Here is a 21,369-nt window from a genome sequence, read left to right as displayed (position 1 = left end):
GCTCGGCCCTCCGACCCCCCGGCCCCCCGGCCCCCCGGCCCCCCAGCCCCGCGGCACCCACAGCGCCCGAAGGCCCGGGTGCGCGCCCGCCCCGTCGCCCCGGTAACCGTCGTCCCAGCAACCAACCAGGCGCGGTGCTCCTGGTCACGTGGCATGATGGTCCCCCCTCCCTCCGGGCGCCGGAAGTTGCGTCACCGAGCCGTGAGGCCGTGTCGGTTGTGCCTCTCCTTCCAGGGCTGGGGGGCGGGGGGGCGCTTGATGGTGTCTCAGCCGAGACTCACGCCTGGGAGGCTGTCGCCGGCGCCTCCTCGGACCGGTGTGGTTCGGGGTGTGGGGACGGCCTCCTGAGGCTGAAGGGACCGGAGAGGCCGCCTTGGACGACGTCGAGCCGCGGACTACAGGTCCCAGCATGCCGCGCTGCCTCCCACAATGCACTTCTCCCGGCCCCGCCGCAGGGGTGTCTGGGAGCCAACGGGACGCCCTCGGGAAGGCCGGCTGTGGGCCGTCCGCTGTCCGCCGCTGCTGCGGCTGTGTGCTGGGGTCCGGGGAAGTGTGGCAACCCCGGGACGGCCGTCCCAGGCCTGGGAGGCCGGCTACGGTTAGACGCCCTGGACCGTGAGTCGGCAGGCGATGAGGCTGGAACGCAGTGCTGGTCCCCAGACGGCCGGCCATCTAGATGGTCCTAGCGTGCTGGACAGTGACACGCTGGGCTTGCGGTTGCAGCTCATGGCCGCTCAGCGTTACGGGTTGGTGACGAGGCCGACTTCGGGATCTGTTCAGGAACCTGCCGTTCCCCGGGAAGGAGGGCAGACAGCCACCCTGACGCTTGTTCTCCGGCTGCCTCTCCGGGCCTGCTTCGCTGCGGCTGGACCCTTCACAGAGGGCCGCGCGGGGGCAGGTGGGGAGGGCACAATCCTCGAGGGCAGCTCTCTGCCACCACCTGGAGTTCAGATTTTGCGTCCCCAGGCCGTCTTTGCCCAGCCCCCACATACGCAGGGTGGTCAGATCAGATCCCCACAGGCCCTCCTGCTGATGAGGCGCTGAGCCTGACCCAAGAGCGCCCGCCGACCTTGCTCCAGAGCCTCCAGTGTGAGGCTGTGACAGCTGCAGCTCCTCCTTCTGAGGCCCCTGTGGCTCCTGCATGAGAAGCAGCTGCTAGTGGTGCTGTGACCTGGGCTACCTTGACCCCACCGGGCCCCAGCCTCTTGTTTGGGGGTCTGGGGTCCTCATCTCTGCTGAGCTTCTGGAACCTCAGCATCATCTGACATCTCCCCCCTGCAAAGCTTACTTCATGACGATTTACCCTGCAGCACTGACTAACAGGAGTTTATGGCAGGCTGGACGCTGCACCGTTGCTGGAGGGAGTCAGGAATGGCCCAGGAGCTGCCTCATGTGGGTGTCCTAAAGGAGTAGGGGACGGATTTCGCTGCCCTGGGGTGTTGGGCAACTGGTCTGCTCCAGGTAGCACATAGGGGTGGTTAGCAGATGATCTGGGGCCAGCCCAAGAATTGGACTCCCAAGTGGGAGAGCCTCTGCTGGGCCTCTTAACCCCGGCTTGCAAGCTCTGGAGAGCAGGCGGTTTCCTGTGGGCACGTCAGTGTCCAGGGCTGGGCTCATGCCCAGAGAAGGGGCCAGGAGACAGTTGATTTGGGCCAGGGAGCAGCCCACGACCGTAGGCACAAGTTTGTGATCAGCACTGAGATGGCTGAAGGCAGCTCTCCTGTTGGCCACACTTACCCCGTGAGCCCTTCAGGGTCCCATTCCCCATCCCTGGGTGCGGAGATGGCCCACTGGGCAATTAGTATTCTCTTCTCCCTCCTAGGCCCACCCCAGCACCGCTGCCTTGCGCAGAGTGGAGCCTCTGGCCCGTGGGTAGAAGGAGGAGTTGGAAGCAGCCTGGACTGTGGAGATGAGGCACTATTTTGGGGGTGGCTGATTCTTGACCCTAGTCTCCACAACCGCAGGCCCTGAGATGGGCCATTACTTAGTCTGACCTCAGGGTCCTCACTGAGGTGGGAATGCCAGCTCCACGTCATGGCGATGTTTGACAGGCACAAATGAGATAGCGGGAGGCCCCATGGAGCTGGAAGGACCGGCCTTGGGCCCCTCAGGTGAGGAAGCTTTGCTGGACGCACAGCAGGACAGTGTTTGGGAAAAACGCCTCGAGGCGGACTTGGGTTAGACATGTTCTCAATTTCCCTGGTGCATCTGAATTGCAGGGCAGTTTCAGGCATGTCCCCACCAGAGGCAGCCAGAGAATCTGCCCCAGTGTCCTGGGCCTGCGAGCGGCGGGGTGCCTGTCCCTCTGGGCAGGGCTTTCCGTCTGGGACTCTCCTCCTGAGGGGACGGGACAGGTGAGAGGTCCCCCACCTGAGAAAGGCCTGGGCCCACAGGACCAGCCTCTACCACGTCTACCGCAGCAGGGCCACAAGTCACCTAAGCAGGATCACCAGAGGCTGTGCCCCGCTGGGCGGGTGTCCGGGCTGCGCTCCGGGCCCGTCTGCAACTGCAAACCCCGTGGTGCAAGGGCCCAGGCTGGGCTGAGGCTTGTGAGAAACAACCCTGGGCCCAGGCCCAGGGGGCCAGTTGGCGGGGGTCATGGCCCTAGGCTGTGGGGAGCAGTCATGAGCACTGGGGACGTGGACTGCTCCCCGTGGGGTGGTGTTAGCTGGTTGGGGGGGAGGGGTTCTGGAAGCTTGAGTCTCTCCCCTGCCCATCTGGAGGGTCCAACTGAGGAACGGTCCCAGGAGGGCCAGAACAAAGGCCCCTGTGTCTCTCCTGTGGCCCCGTCAGTTCACAGAGGTGAGGAGGGGTCCGTCCTGAGGGCCGGAGGGTCAGGCTCCTTTCACAGCAATGAGGCATGGAGTCTGCGTGGTCCTCACGCACCTCAGCGGTAGGTGTCACTGTCCCGTCTTACGACGAGGAAACTGGACTTCACTAGGAGGAGGCAGCAGCCCAGGACCCCATAGCTGTAGGGGGGACAGAGCCAGTGTTCTGAGCCCAGGCAGGCCCAGGTCACTCTGCTCACTGAGAGGAATGGATGCTTGCAGGGTGGTGGTTTAGATCCACTTTGGGGTTTTGTAACCTCGTTACAAATAATAGATGTTCTTAGACGAATTTCTGCCTGTTGCTCCAGAATGGTCATGTGTCCTTTAATTTTATTACTAACACAATACAGATAATTTCCTTTGTTGACTTCCCTCCCCTGGGATGACCATTTTTCCAAAGTTGGATGTTTTCTGCAGTGTGGGCGAGCCGTCACATTCACTTCAGGTCGTGGAGTCTGTGCGTCGCCGCTTGCTCATGCGTTTTTGAACAAGGGAGGTTTATCCAGGCCTGGCCAGTGGGCGGCCATCCTCTCAGCACCCCTCCTGTGCCTGTCAGAGCCCCTCTCAGACGCGGGGCTGGCCCCGGGGGCAGCCTTGCCATGCCCTGTGATTGCCCTGCCTTGGCCTTCATCCTCCCAGTGTCTGGTCAGGGATTATTTAGAGAGAAAGTGGGGGAAAAAAAACCTTAGCAGCTGACATGATTGCTCTTGGTGAAACAACAGCCCGTGTCAGGGAGCACACCCACCAGCTGGGTTAGAGAGGCTGCCCCAGGGTGAGGTGGCCTCAGGTGGCCGGGGGGCGATGGCTAAGGAAAGGAGGGTGGCGTCCCGGTGCGTGCAGGGCGGGGATACCTCTATCAGTTTGCGTGTCTCTGTGGGGGCAGGTCATGACCCCAGGTCTGGGGTGAGTCCCACTTCTTTTCCTGCGTACTTTCACTTCATGGGTCCGTTTGCTGATGCTAAGAATGCTCTTTGTCTGCTATTCCAGTCCGTGACCCATCTTCTTTGTGACCATTCTTTCTACTTTTCATTTTTAAAGAATTGTCCCTTTAAAAAACTTCCAGGTCTTTGAGAGGTTCTTTGGCCCAAGTCCCGGTCATTTCACAAGTACCTGTTCCTGGTTTATTTCAACACCCCCTCCTCCATGCACGTGGCTGAGATGTTAACACTAGGTTGTAAAGTCCTCCTCTGGTTGCTGTGTTGGCTCTGCTTCCTTGGGGATCAGTTTGGTGAGTGTTGGCCCTGGTGCATGTGGTTTATACACTCCTGGGCGGGTGCTCGATTGGGTGGGCCTTTTACATCTGACATTCCACCCGAGGCACCTGGCCTGAGGGGACTGCCACCAGGAAGGCCCAGTGAGACGGGGGAGGGCAGACGGTCTCCCAGGGCAAGGGTGGACCCCGAAGAGGAGGCCTGGCGAGGATGCCGTCCCTGGGCTACAGGCTCCAGGCCGCGTGGGCCCTCCACACACCGGCCCACCTCCTGACCCCAGCAGGTCCCATGCTCACGGCCACCCCCTGGGCTCCACTTCCCCGCCTGACTGCTCCCTTCTCTGCCCCCAAATTCTGTCTCCCAGCACCGTGCCCCCAGCCCCTATGGTGGTCATTACTGCCGCTGGCAGAAACCCCCCACCTCCATGCGCCGGGTGGGAGTAGGCGTGCAGGGCCAGCGTGAATGCCGTGGACAGATGTGGCACGTGGCCCCGGTGCATCCGATTGCCGGCCCGAGCCCCCCACGCCCCCCTCACCTCTGCCGAGGTGCTCTTCTCCATCTGCCAGGGGCCCTGAGGAGCCAGTGACGGGAAGCCCACCCCCCACCTGGCCTGAAGTGGGCACAGGCCACAAGCGGGAAATAAACCTTCACTGCTTAAAACACTGGTGTCTTAAGAGTGTTTTCGCCTGTTGCCGGGGCACAGACGTCAGCCCCAGAAGGGACGAGTGGCCCTGTCAGGACACAGGACACAGGCCTGCGGCTGGGTGGGGGTGGGGCGCTGGCAGGGCCCACCACTGGAGGCCGTGGTATGCAGCCTCGAAACATCTGGTAAGACTCAACTGTGATGACTCATGGGGCAGATGACGTCCAGAATAACTCGCAGGTCCGGTGGAAGGGGTTGGGAAACCTTGGCAGCGTGCGTTGGTCACAGGCTGTGTTTGGCAAGATACCACGTGGGAGAAGATGGGCTGAGAAAAACATTCCCAGGTTTGCACAGCGGGGGGTAAAAGGAATGGAGAAAGGCTGGAACGTCCCGAAGGGCAGGTCTGAGCCAGGACGGACTGTGGCGACGATGCCGCTGAGGTGTGGGGGTCACCCCCGCGAGGCCGTGGGCTTTCTTCTGAGCCTCCCAATGTCAGGCAGGGCCATGCGGGGCAAAGCGTGGCCACTGCCCGCTGAGCTGGGATCGGGACCTCAGGGAACCACAGAGCTTTTGAGGGCTGAAGTGCCAAAGAAACCAGGAGCCTAGGACTAAAGAGTGTGATTGGAGATCTGAGAACAGCCGTGGCAGGGAGGAGGCTAAGGAAGCAGGTCAGCCCCACAGAGGGCTTGGCCAGAAGATGGGAGGACAGGCCCTTCCCAGGGGACAGCTGAGGGCTGCAGAGAGCCCAGGACTCAGGGACCCGGGCCCATGGGCTCCAGCTCTGCTGCAGGGAGCGCTCCTGGGCCCCTGCTTCTCCCCCACAGGGCTTCCTGTTCACCACAGCAGGTGACTGGCCCTCCCGCTCCAAGTGTCTGGGCTCAGAGGAGCCACACCTGGCCCTGGTGCTAGGACAGCCCCCGAGAGCCTGGGCCACGACTGGGTGGGGTCGGGTCAGCTCCCGGGGGGTGGGGGGTGTAGCAGGGAGGACAGTCACTGGGGCACTTGCGACCGGGTCTCGCCAGTGGGCCAGCTGGCAGGTCACTCTGGGATCCGAGCGTGTGATCCTGGGGGAGACCCTGCAGCGCTGAGTAGACCCACAGCAGAGGCGCGGCCCCAGGAACCCAGCCCCTTGGGCGGCCAGGAGGAGGGGGCCTGGACATTGCCCCTGGTCATCGTGGTGCATTGCTCCCGGCGCCCACGGCTTGGCTGTGCCCCCAGGGGCGTCCAGCCCCACCTTCCCCTGGGCCAGCAAGGGCCGCAGCCCCTGCGCTCAGTCCTCCCAGGTCACATGCCCGCTGCTCACCTAGCCCTTTACTCCAGTTTGGGAGAAAGGCCCACAGCGGGGGTGCCGGCAAGTGCCCCCGGCTTCGGTGTTTGGGGGTCCTGGGGAGGCTGGTGCTCAGAGCCCGGGGTGCAGAGCGGGGTGGTCAGGAGGGACCAGATGCAGGCAAGAGCCCCAGCCTTGGGCAGCCCCCTCCTTCCCCGCCTCTGGCTGGAAGCCTGGGTCAGAGGATAGGGCTGTGAGCGGCTCCTCGGCTGCTGGGCAGCTGCGCAGGACAAGAGGCGGGACAGACAGGCCGGGGAGCAGTCTGCGAGTGGAGGTTTAATGGGACAATCGCGGTGACCCCGAGTGGAGGTCCCTCAGGGGGCCCAGCGTGGACCCCGGGCTTCCCGGGCCTCTTCCAGCAGGGTGGGCCTAGAAACAGCACCAGTGCCGCCTGCCTTCCTGCGTGTTATTGCTGCCCTGGCCCCGGGGCCTGGGACCCTGAGTTCCCTGAGGAGCTAAGGCTTTCCGGGGCCCCCCTCCCCAGGGACATCCACCGTCTGTCCGGTGCCCCGTCCCCCGCGGGGAGGGTGTGGGCATGTCTGCATCCTCGGCCCTAGGGCTGCCGGCCCTGGGGGCGGGGGGCGGGGGCCCAGGGCTCCGTGGATGCAGGTGTGCGGGACGGGCGCAGCAGCCGGGCCCTCCCGGCGGGCAGAAGGCACAGTGTGGTGGTCGCCGTGGACCCAGGGCGGTGCCTGGCAGTCAGTGTTGAGACAGGAGGGCCTGCAGTGCAAGAGCGCTTGGGGGGGTAGGGGAAAGACGGGTCCACGGGCCTCGGTCGGCCCTGGGGGGGCCCAGCAGAGCCCCCCGGCTGGGCCCAGGGCCCAGAAGGCACAATCGTGGTGTCTGGGAGGCGCAGCGCTATGCAGACACGTTGACGTCCCTGAGAGAGATGGCGCCGCCCGGGGCCTCATCCCCGAGCAGCAGGCCCGGCTCCGAGTCCGCCGCAGCCCCGCCCGGCTCCACGCCAGGGCCCAGGCCCTGCGATAGGATCTGCTGGATGGTCCGCCGCAGGTTGGGGTGCAGCCGGCCCTGCGTCTGGTAGAAGACCTCCAGGGCGAAGGACTTGAGGGCGCCGGTGCACAGGTCCTCGTATAGCGGGATGGTGTACATGCGCGACATCTGCGGGCGGCTGCGGGTCACAGGGCGCCCTGGTCCTCCCCCAGCCCCCCACATCCTCCCCTCCCCGCCCCAGGGCGCCCGGGCTGCAGGGGCTCTGCCAGGGCTCAGGCCTGGGGACCCAGCGACCCTTAGGCCTTAAGGAACTAAGATGCCCCTGGCGTGCACGCCCTGCGGCGAGGCCCCCGGACTCTGCTCCTGGCTTGGCCGGTGCCTGCCTGAGGTCTGCTGAGGTCTGGGCCCCACCCCATTCTCTGGGCTGCCCAGTCTGAGTGGCTGGGTGGGGGGGAGGGCAGGGGTCACCAGCTTGAGTGGCCGGGTGGGGGGGAGGGCAGGCCTGTGCGGCCGCACCTGGCTCTCCAAGAAGCGCCGGACCCTGTGGAGATCTGGGTAGTAGTCGTTGCGGACCACGATCTGCAGCCAGCGGATGCGGATCTCGGCGTTCATGGAGTCCAGCAGTGAGGAGTAGCACTTGGACAGGCTCATCACCACCTCTGTTGGGGCCATGGCAGGTCAGGGCCGGTGACCCCCCGCCCCTCCCACCCTGGCAGCTGCGGGACTCACCCTGGGGCAGCGGGGACCCGTCCAGCAGCCGGTCCAGGAAGAGCGCCGTCTGGAAGGTCCTCCACTTGGAGATGTCGATGGCGCTGGCGGAGGCGGCTGCCTGGTCCAGGGGCTCGGCGGTCCACAGCTGGAATAAGGCCTCCACGGGCCGGGTCAGGCTGGATCCCTGAGACAGGTCCGGCTCGGCCAGCGGGGGGCCCGTGGCATTCAGCCAGCGCTCGAACTCCAGCCCTACAGCACAGACACCCTCCTGGGTTCCCAAGCAGGCCTGCCTGGGAGACTGCAGACCCCGAGGGTGTGCCTGGGGGAGACCCTGCCAGGGTCTGGGAGCCCCAAGGGCAGGGGTGGCCTGGGGATGCCGCAGTTGGCTGAAGACCCTGCAAGCCACAGGCGGCTTCTGGGAAGGGGGCACAGAGGGCTGGAGCTGGGGACCAGGGACTCCCTGCCTGCTTGCGTCTCCTGGGCAGAAACAGTGAGGTGCCGTGAGCCCACAGGCGGAGGGGTGGGGTGGGGAGCACTGCCCTGGGAGAAGGCCATTCCTGCTTTAGAGACTGGAGCCTGGGCAGCTATGGGGGCAAGTCCTGCCATTCCTACCCCCCAGACCCTTGGAGCACTTCCCAAACCTTCCCCAACACAGGGTCCCCGGCCCACACCTCACTGCGCTACCTCAAATCCTGAATCTCCCTGAGACAGCAGACCATTCTCTGCTTTGGCCTAAGCTCTTGGACCAGGGACACCCTCGCGAACAGGCTGGCTGTCTTCAGCCTGCTCTGAGGCAAACTTCCCTCTGCTCCTGGATCCTGCCCCAGGCCCGCTGTGCAGTTTCCAAGGCTCTTTCTGAAACTGCCTACTCAGCTCTGCATGTATGCGTGCTCAATCGCTCTGTCGTGTCTGACCCTGTGCAACCCCATGGACTGTAGCCCGCCAGGCTCCTCTGTCCATGGAGTTCTCCAGGCAAGAACACTGGAGTGGGGCCCTCCTCCAGGGGATCTTCCTGACCCGGAGTCTCCTGTGTCTTCCACGTTGCAGGCATTCTTTACCCACTGAGCCACCTAGCCTAACTGCTACCTCCTCCAGGAAGCCGCCTGGGGCCCCTCCGGGCTGGGAATCGCACTCTCCTCTCTGTTCCTTCCACATGGTCCAGCCTGAGTTCTACACCAACGAGTGAAAGTGGCTGCTGGCCGGCCAGAGCCCCCAGGCCCACTGTTACACCCCTGCCCCCTGACAGGCCAAGGGCGGGCCAGTGTGGACACACAGCCGGTGCGGGGGGCCTCACCTGCCCGGCAGTCCACACTCTGCTCCTTCAGCTCCGGGAAGAAGGTCAGGAAAGAGTCCAGCAGGTCCTGGGCCACCACGCTGGTGAACTTGTACTTGTCCACGTAGGCCTGCTGGGCGGAGCGGACTCAGCAAGCCTGGGGGCTGGGTGCGCCACTGTCCCCCTCCCCGCGAGCCGGGCCCAGCACACACCGCGGGAAAGGGCCCTGCGCCCAGGGCTCTGAGCAGGGGGAGGCAGGGCCAGGGCGGGCATGGGGGCGCCCACGGCTGCCACAGGGGCCTGCCAAGCGGCTGAAGCTGAGAGGTGGGAGGGCCAGGAGCCCGATGAGAGCCCCGCTCACGGCCTCCACTACTCCACCCCGACCCCAACCCCCGGGAGCCAGGAGCGGGCCAGGGGCCCAGGGAGTGGGCTGCTCACTCGGAGGAAGTCGTCAAAGCGCTGGGGGTCCCCACAGAGCTGGGACAGGTAGTACACGAAGCAGTAGCCCTTCTCGTAGGTGAACAGGTTCATCAGGTGGCTGGGGTTCACGCCTGTGAGGGAAACTGTGGCTCTGGGAGGCGCCCTGAGCCGCGCGGGTCCCCAGGGGTGGGGGCGGGACGGCGGTGGGGCGCTGCAGGGCAGGGGCCACTGAGGGCCCCGCTGCTCACGTCCAGATGCCCCGGAGCGTGGGGGGGGCCTGCCCTGCTGGGGGACCCTGGTGGAGGCCTCGGGTCCAGACACTGGGGAGACGGGTGCTCAGTGCCCTCGAGAGGCAGCGCAGGCTGAGGGGGGAAGCCCCCCAGCCCCGGCCTCTGCAGAGAAGCCTCATGGGGACACAGGCCCCGCCTGGCTGGGCTGGGGTGGGGCCCGATGTCTGCGGGTGACACGCGCAGGGCCGGGTGGGTACCTGGCTCCAGCTTGACCTGCAGCTTGCTGACCGGGCTGTCCTCTCCGAGAAGCTTCATCTGCCTGTGCAGGGCGTCCAGGCGGAAGGCTGTCTCCAAACAGGTGAAGGCCGCACCTGGACGGGCAGGGGCAAGGCCGCTGCCCAGGCTGCTCCCCGCCTCCACCCGCGGGGGACACACACAGACACACGCGCGCGGCAGGGCGGCCGCAGCTGGGGACCAGCCCCGTGCACGGTTCCTCCCTGACCCGGGGCACCACCATCCCGCCCCGCCTGGCGCACCGTGGGTCTCGGTGGTGATCCGCCGCTGGGCGTAGGTGGCCAGGCCCTCGCTCAGCCACATCTCCTCCCACGTGGCGTTGGTGACGGCGTTCCCGAACCAGCTGTGGGCCACCTCGTGGATGACATCGATGACCAGGAACTCGTCGCTCTCCAGGATGGAGGAGATGATGAAGGTGAGGCAGGGGTTCTCCATGGCCACGATGGGAAAGGACGGGGGCAGGAAGACGATGTCATACCTGTGGGGAGCCAGAGGTGGGGGCCGCAGGTGAGCCTCGCCTCCTGCCGCTTCTCGGCAGGCTGGGGGGGTGGTGCGCATGCCCTCGGACCCCTCTCGCGGCCAGCCGGGCTCTCACACGTACCTGCCCCACAGGTAGGGCCCGTAGAGCCGCTCGGCCGCGCTCAGCCACTGCTCCACCGCGCCCGACAGCTTGCTGGTGGCCGTGGGCAGGAGGCACGGCTCGGCCCACACGCGGCTCCTGTCACGGGGGACACGGTGGGCGGGGGCCAGCCTGCCCCCAGCCCCAGCCTCCCACTGGGCCTTCCCTTTGCTTCTGGGCATGAAGACTGCCTGCCTACGCCCAGTGCGGGCCAGCCAACCGTCCAGTCGGCGCCTGCCGCCCACCCCGCAGGCCCTTCTGACAGCGGGGCAAGTGCAGCCGGGGGAGGACGGCCCCCGGGCAGTGACAGGCAGGCAGGGGCAGGGCTGGCCCCACCGCGCAGGATCACACAGGGCGGCCGCAGAGGCAGGCTGCACGCCGGGCCCCGGCAGCATCTCCTGAGCCTGGACCCCGGGCAGCAAGCAAGAGGCGGGCCTACCTGGGCCCGATGTCTGCGGGCTGGAGGTCCCCAGCCACGAGGGCCACGAGGTAGGCAGGCACGGGGTGCTCCATGTGGAAGCGGTAGACGCCCTCCTCCTCCACGTAGGTACTCTGCGTGGCGCTCATCAGGACCTGCACCCCCGATGGGGCCTGCGTCCCAGGAGGCCCCGCCCATCAGGACAGCGTGTCCCCCACAGGGAGCCCCACGCCCCCATGGGGGCCACCCCGTGTCCCCGGTGGGGACCCCATGGCCCGGTTGGCAAGCCCCATGTCCGTGGGAGAGGCCACACCACCTGGGTCAGGCAGCCACACCGCTAGGGAGCCTCCCGTTCCCCGTCAGGGACCCCCCACGCTGCTCGGGGCACCCCCAGCTCCTGGCCCACACACCTCTCATCCAAGTTAGGAGTGTACGTGGGGCCAGGGGGCTGCCAGGAGCGCTGGGACCCGGCCACTCTGCCTGCCCCCTCCCCGCATTGGCGTCCCGGGTCTCAGGTTGTCGAGGACCCTGACGTGGGCAGGCTGCCCCTCCCGCACGGCGGGCAGGGTGTGCTCCTTCTCAGAGGGCCGCCTGGGTGGCAGCTGGGGAGCAGGCCCAGGAAGGTAAAGGTCAGGAGCAGGGCCAGCTGCCGGCACTGACCTTGACCACGGCTGAGTAGGTGCACTTGACGGCAGGCGTGTCGAAGCACGGGAAGAAGGACCGGTTGCAGACGGAGTGGCCCTGGGTGAATACGAAGGGCTTGGCGCTGCCGTAGGTCAGCTCTGGGTCCAGCCACCAGATCTGCAGTGGGTGGTGGGCAAGGGGTCAGCTCTGGCCGGGGTGCCCTCCCCAGGACAGCAGACTGAGCCCTCCTGGAGACCACAGCTGCAGGCAGATGGCCCCGCCCCGCCAGGGAGCCGTCCCTTAGGTGCTCCGGCACACCACCGCCCCCAGCCTGCCCAGGCCAACTCAGCACTCTCCTTCTCAACGCCACCAAGCATCATGATGTCTCCAGGAAGGGCGTCTGGAGGCTGGGGGTCTCCCCAACCCAGCTGCACCCACTCTGTGGGGTCCCAAATCTGTCTCCCACGTCCCCTCTGCCGGGACAACGTGGTCACTGAGGCCAACTGGACGGGTCTTCAGTGACCAAGTGCACACAGGTCCCCCCAGGGCCGTGACGGAGGGCCCCCAGCCCCCTGCAAGCAACAGGCCCCAGGACGGCAGCCACAGCTGCTTGCCACTGGGGGCCCCAGACCAGGACCGCCGCTGGGGGCTGTCCATGCCGAGACCCCAGAGGTGGGGACCCCAGATCCTAGCGGATGTCCTCCAGGCCTGCAGGGCTGCCTATCCAGCTCCTGCAGACCAGCCAGGCCACTGTCAGCCTTCATGGACTTCTACAAAACTTCTTTTTGGCTTCTATGTCTCCGTTCTCTGCCCGTGCAGAGCCTGCGGCGGTATCTTCCTTTTCTGCTGACCCCTAGGGCTGACCCAGATGTTCAGAAAGCCTCTCTGGGGAGACTGTTCAAAAATGCAAGCTCCTGGGTCTGGCCACCTAGGAGTGGAACCTAGGAACCTGCATTTCACCCCCCACCCCCACCCCAGGTCCTGGGATAAGTGGTCCCTGGCTCATGCTGGGGACAGGTCCCCGTGGTTGGGCTGCTGGGGACAGAGTCAGGCCAGCAGGGTAGCCTGTTGTGGGCCCTGGTCCCACCACTCTCCAACCACTCTGCTGGTCTTAGGTGGACCAGACACGTGGGCTCCAAGGTCAGGGAGAACCATATCCTCTGTTTTCACGGCTGTGGTGGGAGCCATGCGCGCCAGCTGTCAGAGCCCCAGAAGGCCCCTGGCAGGCAGCAGGGGCCAGACTGGCAGGGCAGGGGCCAGGCCGGCAGGCAGCAGGGGCCAGGACGGCAGGCAGCAGGGGCCAGGCCGGCAGGCAGCAGGGGCCAGGCAGGCAGGCAGCAGGGGCCAGGCAGGCAGGACAGAAGCCAGACCAGCAGGGCAGGGCCAGGCCGGCACACCTGCAGAAGCTCACAAACGGGTGAGGTGGCAGCTGGGGGCTCCTGGGAGTCGTGCAGAAAGCCCCCAGGTGTGTGTCTGGCCTAGGCTCTTCCTGATTTCTCCTTGATGGCTCCTGGCCTGATGCCTTTCCGTCACCGTCTATTCACATGCCACAGCGGTGACGGATGGAACCTCCTGGGGCCTCTCAGAGCTACTTGAATGTTGTGTGTTGTGGGTTACAGTCACAAATGTGCTGTCCACACAGGGACCCAGGAACCCCCATGCTCCATCATGAACGCCCCCATGCGGTGGAAGGGTGCTGTCTGAGCTGCCCAGTTTTCCTGCCGAGTTTCTGGGCAGCCGGTGCTCCGTGTCCAAAGCCCCTCAGAGCCTGTGTGTGTCTGTGTTGGGGACGTGGGGCCAACCTGCTGGAGTGCCCGCCAGCCCCCAGGCGGCCTGAAGCATCAGAGCCGATCCAGGCCTCTCGGTCTCCCACGCCAGCAAGTCTGTCTCTCTTGCCACCCCCAGGGAACAGTCCTCTGAAGCCCGGGTCACACGGAGGCCCTTGGTCGCAGTGCCAGGCTCTGGCAGATGCATGGCTTGGCATGCGCTCACCAGAAGCTGCCCCTGTCCCCAGGCAGGGACCTGTCCCTGCACAGCTGAAGGGAGAGGCGTCCCTGGCAGCACGCAGGGCTCTGTCCCTGGGCCCTGGGACCAGCACCCGGCGGCTCGCTCGGTCCAGGACTCCTAAGGGCTCCTCTGGCACCAGCTGGGAAGCCCCGCCGGCGCCTGGACAGGACTCCGTGGCCGGCTCGAGGAGAGCCGGGCTGGCCACCCTCTGCAGGTGTCGCAGGCGCAGCGCCCCCAAGAACGCCCCCCTAGCCCGGCAGCAGGACTCACGGCGGGGGCGTCGGTCGAGGTGTAGCGCAGGATGACCTGGAAGGGCTGGTGCGCCTGCAGCTCAGGGGGCAGCGTGACGGTGAGCGAGGAGCCATAGTCGGTGAACGGGTCCACCCTGAAGGCCAGCGGGCAGCAGGCGGGCTCCGCGCCGGGCGCCTCGCAGAAGGCGGGCAGCGGCGGCGGCGGTGCGGGTCCCGGCCCGGGGGCAGCAAAGGCGAAGGCGCAGGGCGGCTCGGCGGCGGCGGCGGCGGCGGCGGGGGCGCGGCGGAAAGCGGCCGAGTGCAGGCGCAGGGCCGGGTGCGCGTCGAGCACGAGCGCGCGGGGCGCGGGGCGCCGCGCGCACAGCTCGAGCACCAGGCAGCCGGCCAGCTCGCGCGCCTCGGGCCGCAGCTCCAGGCCGAGCTGCAGGTGGCGGAGGCGGAAGAGCTGCGCGCTGGAGGCCGAGGCCACGTCCAGGGCGGGCGGCGGCTCGGGCGGCGGGCGGGCCGGCGCGGCCTCGGCGCCGGGCGCCTTGCGGCAGCAGCACTGCGCCGCCATGGCCACCGCGCTAGGTGAAATCCATGGGCGGCGGCCGCCCGGGGCCGCGGGGAGCGGGCGAGGGGCGCCGGGCGCCGGGCGGCGGGGCGCGGGCACAACAGGAAGTCGCGCCGGGAGCCGCCCGGCCCGGCCCCGCGCCGTGCGCCGCCCCGCTCCGGCTCCGCTCGGCCGCCGCCGCCGGGGGCGCTGTGCGCGGGGAGACCGGGCCGCTGGGGACGCGGGGCCGGGGGCGCCGTGCGCGGGGGGCCGGGGCGCCCGCGGCTCAGTGAGTGGGGAAACCGAGGAGCCGGAGGGCTGACAGCGCGGCTGGGGGCCGTAAGCCTGTGTGGGCCCGGGGGCGCTGTGCGTGGGCCCGGGGGCGCTGTGCGCTGGGCTGCGACCGTGAACCAGGTGCGATGCGTGGGGCCGGCGCGGCCGCTGTGTGCAGGTGGCGCCGGCACTGGGCTGGAGGAAGGGGAAGGCGTGGGGACCCGGGCGCGCTGGAGGTTCCTCGGGCACCCACTGCTGGGACACCTGGGTCAGGGAAGTGTTACTCGTCCGTTCCAGAACCTCGGGCCTGGAGAAAAATGCAGTGATTCCCGTCACCCTGACCCGTTCCCCTGTGAGACCAGTGGTCTGTGTTATGTGCCATGTGGGGCATGGTGGTGGCTCTGGAACCTTGAGACTGTACCCTCAGATGTATGAGGCTTCTTAGATTGAAATTAAATAGAATTAGAAGTTCAGGTTCTCCGTTGCACTAGCCCTATTTCAGGGTCTCCATGTGTGTTTGGAGGGTCATGTCAGGCTAGTGGGGCTTCCTTGGTGGCTCAGTGGTAAAGAATCTGCCCCCCAGTACAGGAGATGCAGGTTTGATCCCTGGGTCGGAAAGTTCCCCGGGAGAAGGGAATGACAACCTATTTCAGGGTTCAGGTCCTGGAGAATCCCATGGACAGAGGAGCCAGGTGGACTACAGTCCATGGTGTTGCAAAGAATTGGACACGACTGAGCAAGCATGCATGCAACAGGCTAGTAGCACCATACTGGACAGAGCAGGTATTTCATCATCAGAGAAAGTCCTGTTGGACTCTGCTGCCTTCAGGGCTGTCCAGGCCCTGGAGGATGATTGTTTAGGTGGTGAATGCTGGGCAGTCACGAGACCTGGCCAGCCTGTCACTCCACTCTCGCCCAGGCCCGTCCAGACACTTGGGCCTGAGGGGTGGCTGGAGACCAGTGAGGATGCTCAGAGACCAGCATTGGTCAAATGCTGGTTCAAAGCCACGAACGAGAGGGGCCGCCAAGGTGTTGCTCTCATCATCGTGGGAGAATTGAGGTCCTCAGGGAGACGGGACCTTTTGGCCTGGAGTCCTACCCACCGCTCTCCCTGCTCCGTGTCTGTGGCACAGCTGGGGCCTGATGCACGCTTCACTCGACCTCGATGGCATCCCTGAGGGGTGTTTAATCGCTTTGGACTCAGTGTCTCCATCTGTCACTCTTGTGATCCTGCCTGCCTTCCCCACTGGGGGCTGGGGGGCGGGCAGGGTGGGACGGCCGAGCTGAGGACCCATGTTCACGGAGTCAGCACCCGCACTGAGGCATCTCTTCAACTTGCCCTGTGTGTCATTTTAGCCTCGGGGACACAAGCTCCTGTCGGGGCCCCCACCCCAAACTCACCAGCCACTTAGAGGAAGGGGTTCAGCCCTGCATCCGAGACTCAAGATGGGGGAGAACTGGGTCTGATCAGTCCTCAGTGCCTTTAGGGGGCCCAGCGCCTGCCCAGAGGCCAAGGGCAGAGTGTTTTAGATGGCACTCCCAGCGTGAGCAGCCTTTTGGAGCCATCCTTAAAATTCTCCCAGCCAATGGGGCTGGAGCTGGAAGACCATCAAGGACTGTGTGCGGGCACCCACACCGGCCTGCCCTAAGCCCCTGCAGGCACATCTGCCAGCCCCCTGCACAGGCCAAGTTAACCTCAGGGGGCTTCTTGCCCTCCTGCTGCCCTGGCCTTCAAGAGCAGGGGTTGGGTCTCGTCCTTTCTCTCCTGGAGGGCCCTGGGCACCTCCCGGTGGCCTGTCTCACACACAGGACCGGTGGGGTAGGTGCAGTCGTGTAGGTCCGGAGGAGCTGTTAGCTCCTCCCTGGGCCGTGCCTTCCACCCCACGTTTTTATAAGGAACCAACACCAGTCAGTCTGAAGGAGCAAACATGTTTCGCAGCACTAAAGGCAGCCCACCAAGGCACTTGTGAACTGTGAAGGGCCCAGCGGTCGTCTCCATTCTCCACCTCGTCCCTGTCCAGCGGAGGACGGTGCCTTCGGTGTTGGGGGTCGGGGGCGCTGCTTTGCTGACAGAGGTCCAGGGTGCAATGTACCCTCCTCCCCCAGTCCACCTGGGGGAGAGGAGCCGGGAGGTTGGGACTGCTGGAGGCTGGGGTTTCTCCCATAGGAATTTTCATACACCAGCTTTTTTTAAAAATTATTTTATTTTTTTTGACCGTGGTGGGCCTTTGCTGCTGCTGAGTCGTGCTGGCGGGGGCTGCTCTTCTTGCGGTGTGTGGGCTTCTCACTGCAGTAGCTTCTCTTGTGGAGAAGAGGCTGTAAAGCGCAGGCCTCCGCAGTTCTGTGGCGCACGGGCTTTGCTGCCCCGCGGGATGTGGGATCATCCTGGACCAGTGTCCCTTGCATTGCAAGGTGCAGTCTTAACCACTGGACCGCCAGGGAAGCCCCATACACCAGCCTGTGGATGGTCCAATCCTGACTGGCTTGGTGGGCGGAAGCGCCTGCACCCAGCCTTCTCCCGATGGACACAGACTGGGTGCCCCTGTTAAAGTGTGCGGGCACTGGGAGGGGAGCGGGTCCCTGGCCTCATCTGTTAGCGGGTGGACACGGCAGTGGGAGGGCTTCCAGGAGGCCCGTGGGGGTCAGGTGGGGGCTGTACTGTCCCTGGGACAGAGGTCCGAGGCATGCCTGGCCTCTAGCGGCAGGCAGACGTGGACGGTTCTCCGACTGGAGCTGGGAGACCAAAGCCTGACCCGGGCTCTGACACCCCTGCACCCGTGTCACCCAAGGCCACGTCAGCAGGTCAGGGGGTGTGCAGCAAGGGTACCACGAGCACACAGGGAAAAGATCTGGGCTCAGGTCCTGGCTGTAGACCTCCCAGCTGGGCAAACCACTCAGCTCGCCTGAGGGCACAGATGGAGCCGCAGCGGCCTCACCTGCCACGCGGAGACAACGGCAGGCGCTTGTTTACAGGTAGATGGGAAAGCAACATGAGCTGTGAGGGGCCTGCGGGGACTGGGCGGCAGCTGGCGAGCCCTCCATAAAGGGGGCAGAAGTCGGGTTATGACGAGGGCTATGGCTCTTAGAGATGGGCGCCACTGCTGACCTGCAGGGGGTGGGGCATGCTCTGAGCCAGGGGCCATCGCGCTGGCAGAGCAGGAGCAGGAAGGCTGGGGAGGACGAGGCCCCTTCACAGCCGCCCCAGGGCCTCGCTCACAGTGCAGGCTCCCAAGCTTCACCCTTTGGGCCCTGCTTGGTCAGAGGTTTTCATCTGCAGGTAGGATGCTTCCGTCTGGGACACACCTGGACGGAGGCTGAGACCCCGCTTAGCCAGTGGGGGTCCTCAAGGCACACATCAGAGTTGCTCTGCTCAATGACTGACACTTTTTTTGAGGGGGGGGTTGCTGTGCAGCTTGCAGGATCCTAGTTCCCCAACCAGGGACTGACCCCAGGCCTCAGCAGTGAAAACGCCGAATCCTAACCACTAGACCTCCAGGAAACTCCCCGACCTTGACTCTGAAGGGGCAGCAGGGCTTTGCTGTGCTGGGACTTGGGGTACTGCGCTCACGCCGCTCAGGACTCCCGGGTTGTGCAGGAGACCATGGAGGGCACAGCACAGTGTAGGCGGGACCACTCGGCCCTTCGAGATGAAGGCGCCACACACCCCACTGGGAGGACCAGGACCTGAGGCAGTGGCTGAGGGTCAAGGGAAATGATAAACACCAACTGCGGTATTTTATCCATTATTTTGTTATCTGTACACTTGTGTTAACCGGGGACTACATCATCTGCAATTCATGTATTATCCCTTTTTTCCTTTACTCTCTCCCCTTTATCTTATTTAGGGAGTGTTGAGGGTGATTAATTTTCTAGTATAGTCTTCAGGCTGTAGGATGCCCAGATGAGGTGCCTCTGAACCAGAGTAATCAGTGCACTCAGACACATGGGTGGTCAGTGTGGTCTGGGCCTGACCTTGGCCAAAACTGGAAGGTCAGTAAGGTAGGAAGTGGGTGTGAGCACCGAGAGCCCCAAGGGAGCCCAAGCTGAGTCTGTCACAGAGCCTCGAACCCGCACCTGTGTGGCACAGCAGCTCCGAGTCTGTTTCGGAAAGCCACGGTGGCCTGAGCTGGTGGCAGGCTCGAATGTGGAAGGAAGCCAGGGGCAGGGTGGCAGGCCCTCGTGACTCCTGTGGTTTCCCCATCTCCTGACCTTGGCTCCCCGCCCTCCACCTCTCCGTAGTAAATGTCTTTCTGGCTCAGTTTCCCCGAGTGGTTTTGATGTTCCTGATCAAGCCCTGTCTAGTAAACCTGAGGACCAGGGGAGGAACGGTTCCCCAGTTCTCTGCGGACATACCCCTACACTACCATCAAGCGGGGACAGAGAGCTTTGGGAAGCTGCAGAAAATAAAAACTCCGTGGGACGTGAGGCAGGAGAGGACGGCCCAGCCTCCCGTCAGTGCATGCACTACATCTTCCCACCTCGAGGATGCAGGAGACCCCCGAGCGTCCTACTTTGGGGTTGGTTGGTCGTCCTCCAGGGCTGAATGCTCAGGGCTCACTCGGGCCCGAGGGCTCCCTGGGCAGGAGGGACCGCGACTGCAGGGCCTCCTCGTACTTCTGGAGCTGGGACCAGAAGCCCGGGTTGGGCTCGGCAACTGGGCGGGCGCTCTTCACTGTCTGCAAAGAAGAGGCTGCGGCTAGACCCCCGCGCAGCACTCCCCGCGAGGTCCACAGACGCCCCGCCCCCACCAACGCCCGGAGGCCCCGCCCCCATGGGCGCGCCCCGCCCCGCCCGGAAGTGTCTCCCCAGGCGGTGGAGCCCGCCGCTCCCGGAAGGTCCTGCCGCTCCCCGCCGGAAGTCCCGCCCTACCCGGAAGGCCCGCTCCAGGCTGAGGCCGCGGTGACGCATCAGGTAGGCGGTGCAGACGGCGGCCGAGCGGCTGCGGCCGTTCTTGCAGTAGACGAGGCAGGCGCCCCCGGCGCGCACCGCGGCTTCCATGGCGGCGCAGGTGGGCTCCAGGTGCGCTAGCAGGTCCTCCGCCGGGTCGTCGAACACGGGCACGCGCAGCTCGGCGACGCCGGGCGCGCCCGGGCCGGGCTGCTGGCGCGAGACGTTGACGCACAGGGTGACGCCCGCGCGCGCCAGCCGCTCCGACGCGGCCGCGGCGCGCGAGTTCCCGAGGAAGAGCGAGGGGGCGACGCGCACGAAAGGCGGCGGGGACGCCGTGGCGTCCGCGCGCCGTCCGGCCTGTGCCGGGTCCATGGCCGGCTCCCGGGCGCCCGGCCCGGGAGTCTTACTTTGGGCAGTCGGGTGGCCGGCCGACGCCCCCGGGTCCCTCAGGCCGCCCCTCCCCATCCCGGGGCAGGCCCCCGGGGTGGGTGTGCGGGAGCGGCCACGCCCAAAAGGCCCTGGCCGCCGCCTCATTGGCCAGGTCTGAGCGGGCGAGGCCTCCTCTGATTGGCTGGCGGTGGGGGTGCGGCCGTTAGCGTGGTCATCGGGAGAGTCTGATTGGCCGCAGACATGTGGGCGGGTTCAGGTTCCTGGCTTGAATAAGCCCTCACCTGTGCTGGAGGCCAGACCCGGGCTGGCTGAGAGGCGCGAGGTCTGAGAGCTTCGCCCTCGCGGTCCTGTTGCACCGTGAGGGTTCCAGCTGGGTCGGGCAGCGGGCGGCCGGCTTCTCAGGTTGTGGCTGACGCGCTGAGCCAGGGCCCTATCGCAGAGTCTCATCTGGGCACTGACCAGTCATTACTTCTCTTACAAGCGCATTTACCTGGTGAGATGCCCCTTCGGTTCAGTCGCTCAGTCGTGTCCAACTCTTTGCGACCCCATGGACTGCAGCACGCCAGGCCTCCCTGTCCATCACCAACTCCTGGACCTACTCAAACTCATGTCCATCCAGTCAGTGATACCATCCAACCACCCCATCCTCTGTCGTCCCCTTCTCCTGCCTTCAATCTTTCCCAGCATCAGGGTCTTTTCAGACGAGTCAGTTCTTTGCATCAGGTGGCCAAAGTATTGGAGTTTCAGCTTCAGCATCAGTCCTTCCCCTTAGTACAGCTTTATGTTTATTCCTTTATGTTCTCTGCTTCCTAATAAATCACTCTGTGTCATTTCTGCATTTTATTTTATTGTAAAACATGGATATATAAAATAAAGCTATTTACCTTTAGCATTTCCATTTTTCATAGACAAGTATTTCTGTGATTTTTCCTCTTTTTTGGGTTATTACTGTAGCTTTAAAGAGTTTCTTTAAGTTTCCACTTAAAGTTTCCACTTAAGAAGACGTCTTCAACAAATTTTTCTGATGTCCAGTGTCTTTCAGGGGCCGGTTTCACTGAAAATTAGCTGTCTTGCAGTTGTGTATGCATCTAGTTATTGGTGTTTCAATTCTATTCTAATAATATTGAAACATTTCTGATTTTCAATCTGTTGGACCAGAAATTTTTCTCCAGTGTAGGGATCCCCAACCTCTGGCCTATGGGCCAGTACCTCCTATCAGCTCAGTGGCAGCATTAGGTTAGAAATAAAGGGCACAAGAAATGTAATGTGCTTGAATCATCCCAAACAAACCCCCAACCCCAGCCCATGGAAAACTTATCTTCCATGAAACTTGTCCCTGGTGCCGAAAAGGTTGGAGACCACTGCTCTAGTACATCCCTACCCCCCCCCCCCCACACACACATATGAACACACACTACTCGTAAAATGAACCTCTGCAGTCTTTCTGGGTGACCTCAATTCTCTCCATTCCAGCCAA

At 64.6% G+C, this 21,369-nt stretch overlaps 2 protein-coding genes across 2 annotated transcripts; both read right to left on the bottom strand.

Moving 5' to 3' along the window:
- Positions 1-6,272: 6,272 nt before the first annotated feature.
- On the bottom strand, positions 6,273-14,378 carry RNPEPL1 (arginyl aminopeptidase like 1). Its single transcript, XM_061122644.1, has 11 exons — positions 13,827-14,378; positions 11,586-11,726; positions 10,947-11,098; positions 10,490-10,606; positions 10,131-10,366; positions 9,852-9,965; positions 9,383-9,495; positions 8,966-9,074; positions 7,690-7,920; positions 7,477-7,619; positions 6,273-7,128 (listed from the first exon to the last, which is right to left on the bottom strand). Exons 1-11 carry the CDS (start codon positions 14,361-14,363, stop codon positions 6,868-6,870), a joined length of 2,154 nt encoding a protein of 717 aa, XP_060978627.1. The 5' UTR covers positions 14,364-14,378; the 3' UTR covers positions 6,273-6,867.
- A 2,432-nt stretch (positions 14,379-16,810) lies between these two features.
- Positions 16,811-20,281, bottom strand: DUSP28 (dual specificity phosphatase 28). The gene is made up of 2 exons (XM_061122643.1): positions 19,482-20,281; positions 16,811-19,288 (listed from the first exon to the last, which is right to left on the bottom strand). Exons 1-2 carry the CDS (start codon positions 20,034-20,036, stop codon positions 19,160-19,162), a joined length of 684 nt encoding a protein of 227 aa, XP_060978626.1. The 5' UTR covers positions 20,037-20,281; the 3' UTR covers positions 16,811-19,159.
- Between the last annotated feature and the right edge of the window lie 1,088 nt (positions 20,282-21,369).

The sequence above is a fragment of the Dama dama genome, chromosome 20 (assembly GCF_033118175.1).
Source record: "Dama dama isolate Ldn47 chromosome 20, ASM3311817v1, whole genome shotgun sequence".
Lineage (NCBI taxonomy): Eukaryota > Metazoa > Chordata > Mammalia > Artiodactyla > Cervidae > Dama > Dama dama.
This window is presented reverse-complemented; position numbering and strand designations above follow the sequence as displayed.

Excerpts from the sequence above, each read along its gene's own strand:
- RNPEPL1 (XM_061122644.1), bottom strand. The coding sequence starts at position 14,363 with ATGGCGGCGCAGTGCTGCTGCCGCAAGGCGCCCGGCGCCGAGGCCGCG. Across the intron at positions 11,727-13,826 it reads CCTCGACCGACGCCCCCGCC|ATCTGGTGGCTGGACCCAGA; the intron begins GTGAGTCCTGCT and ends CACCCACTGCAG. Across the intron at positions 9,075-9,382 it reads GCTTTGACGACTTCCTCCGA|GCCTACGTGGACAAGTACAA; the intron begins GTGAGCAGCCCA and ends TCCGCCCAGCAG.
- DUSP28 (XM_061122643.1), bottom strand. The coding sequence starts at position 20,036 with ATGAGGCGGCGGCCAGGGCCTTTTGGGCGTGGCCGCTCCCGCACACCC. Across the intron at positions 19,289-19,481 it reads GCCTGGAGCGGGCCTTCCGG|ACAGTGAAGAGCGCCCGCCC; the intron begins GTAGGGCGGGAC and ends TCTTCTTTGCAG.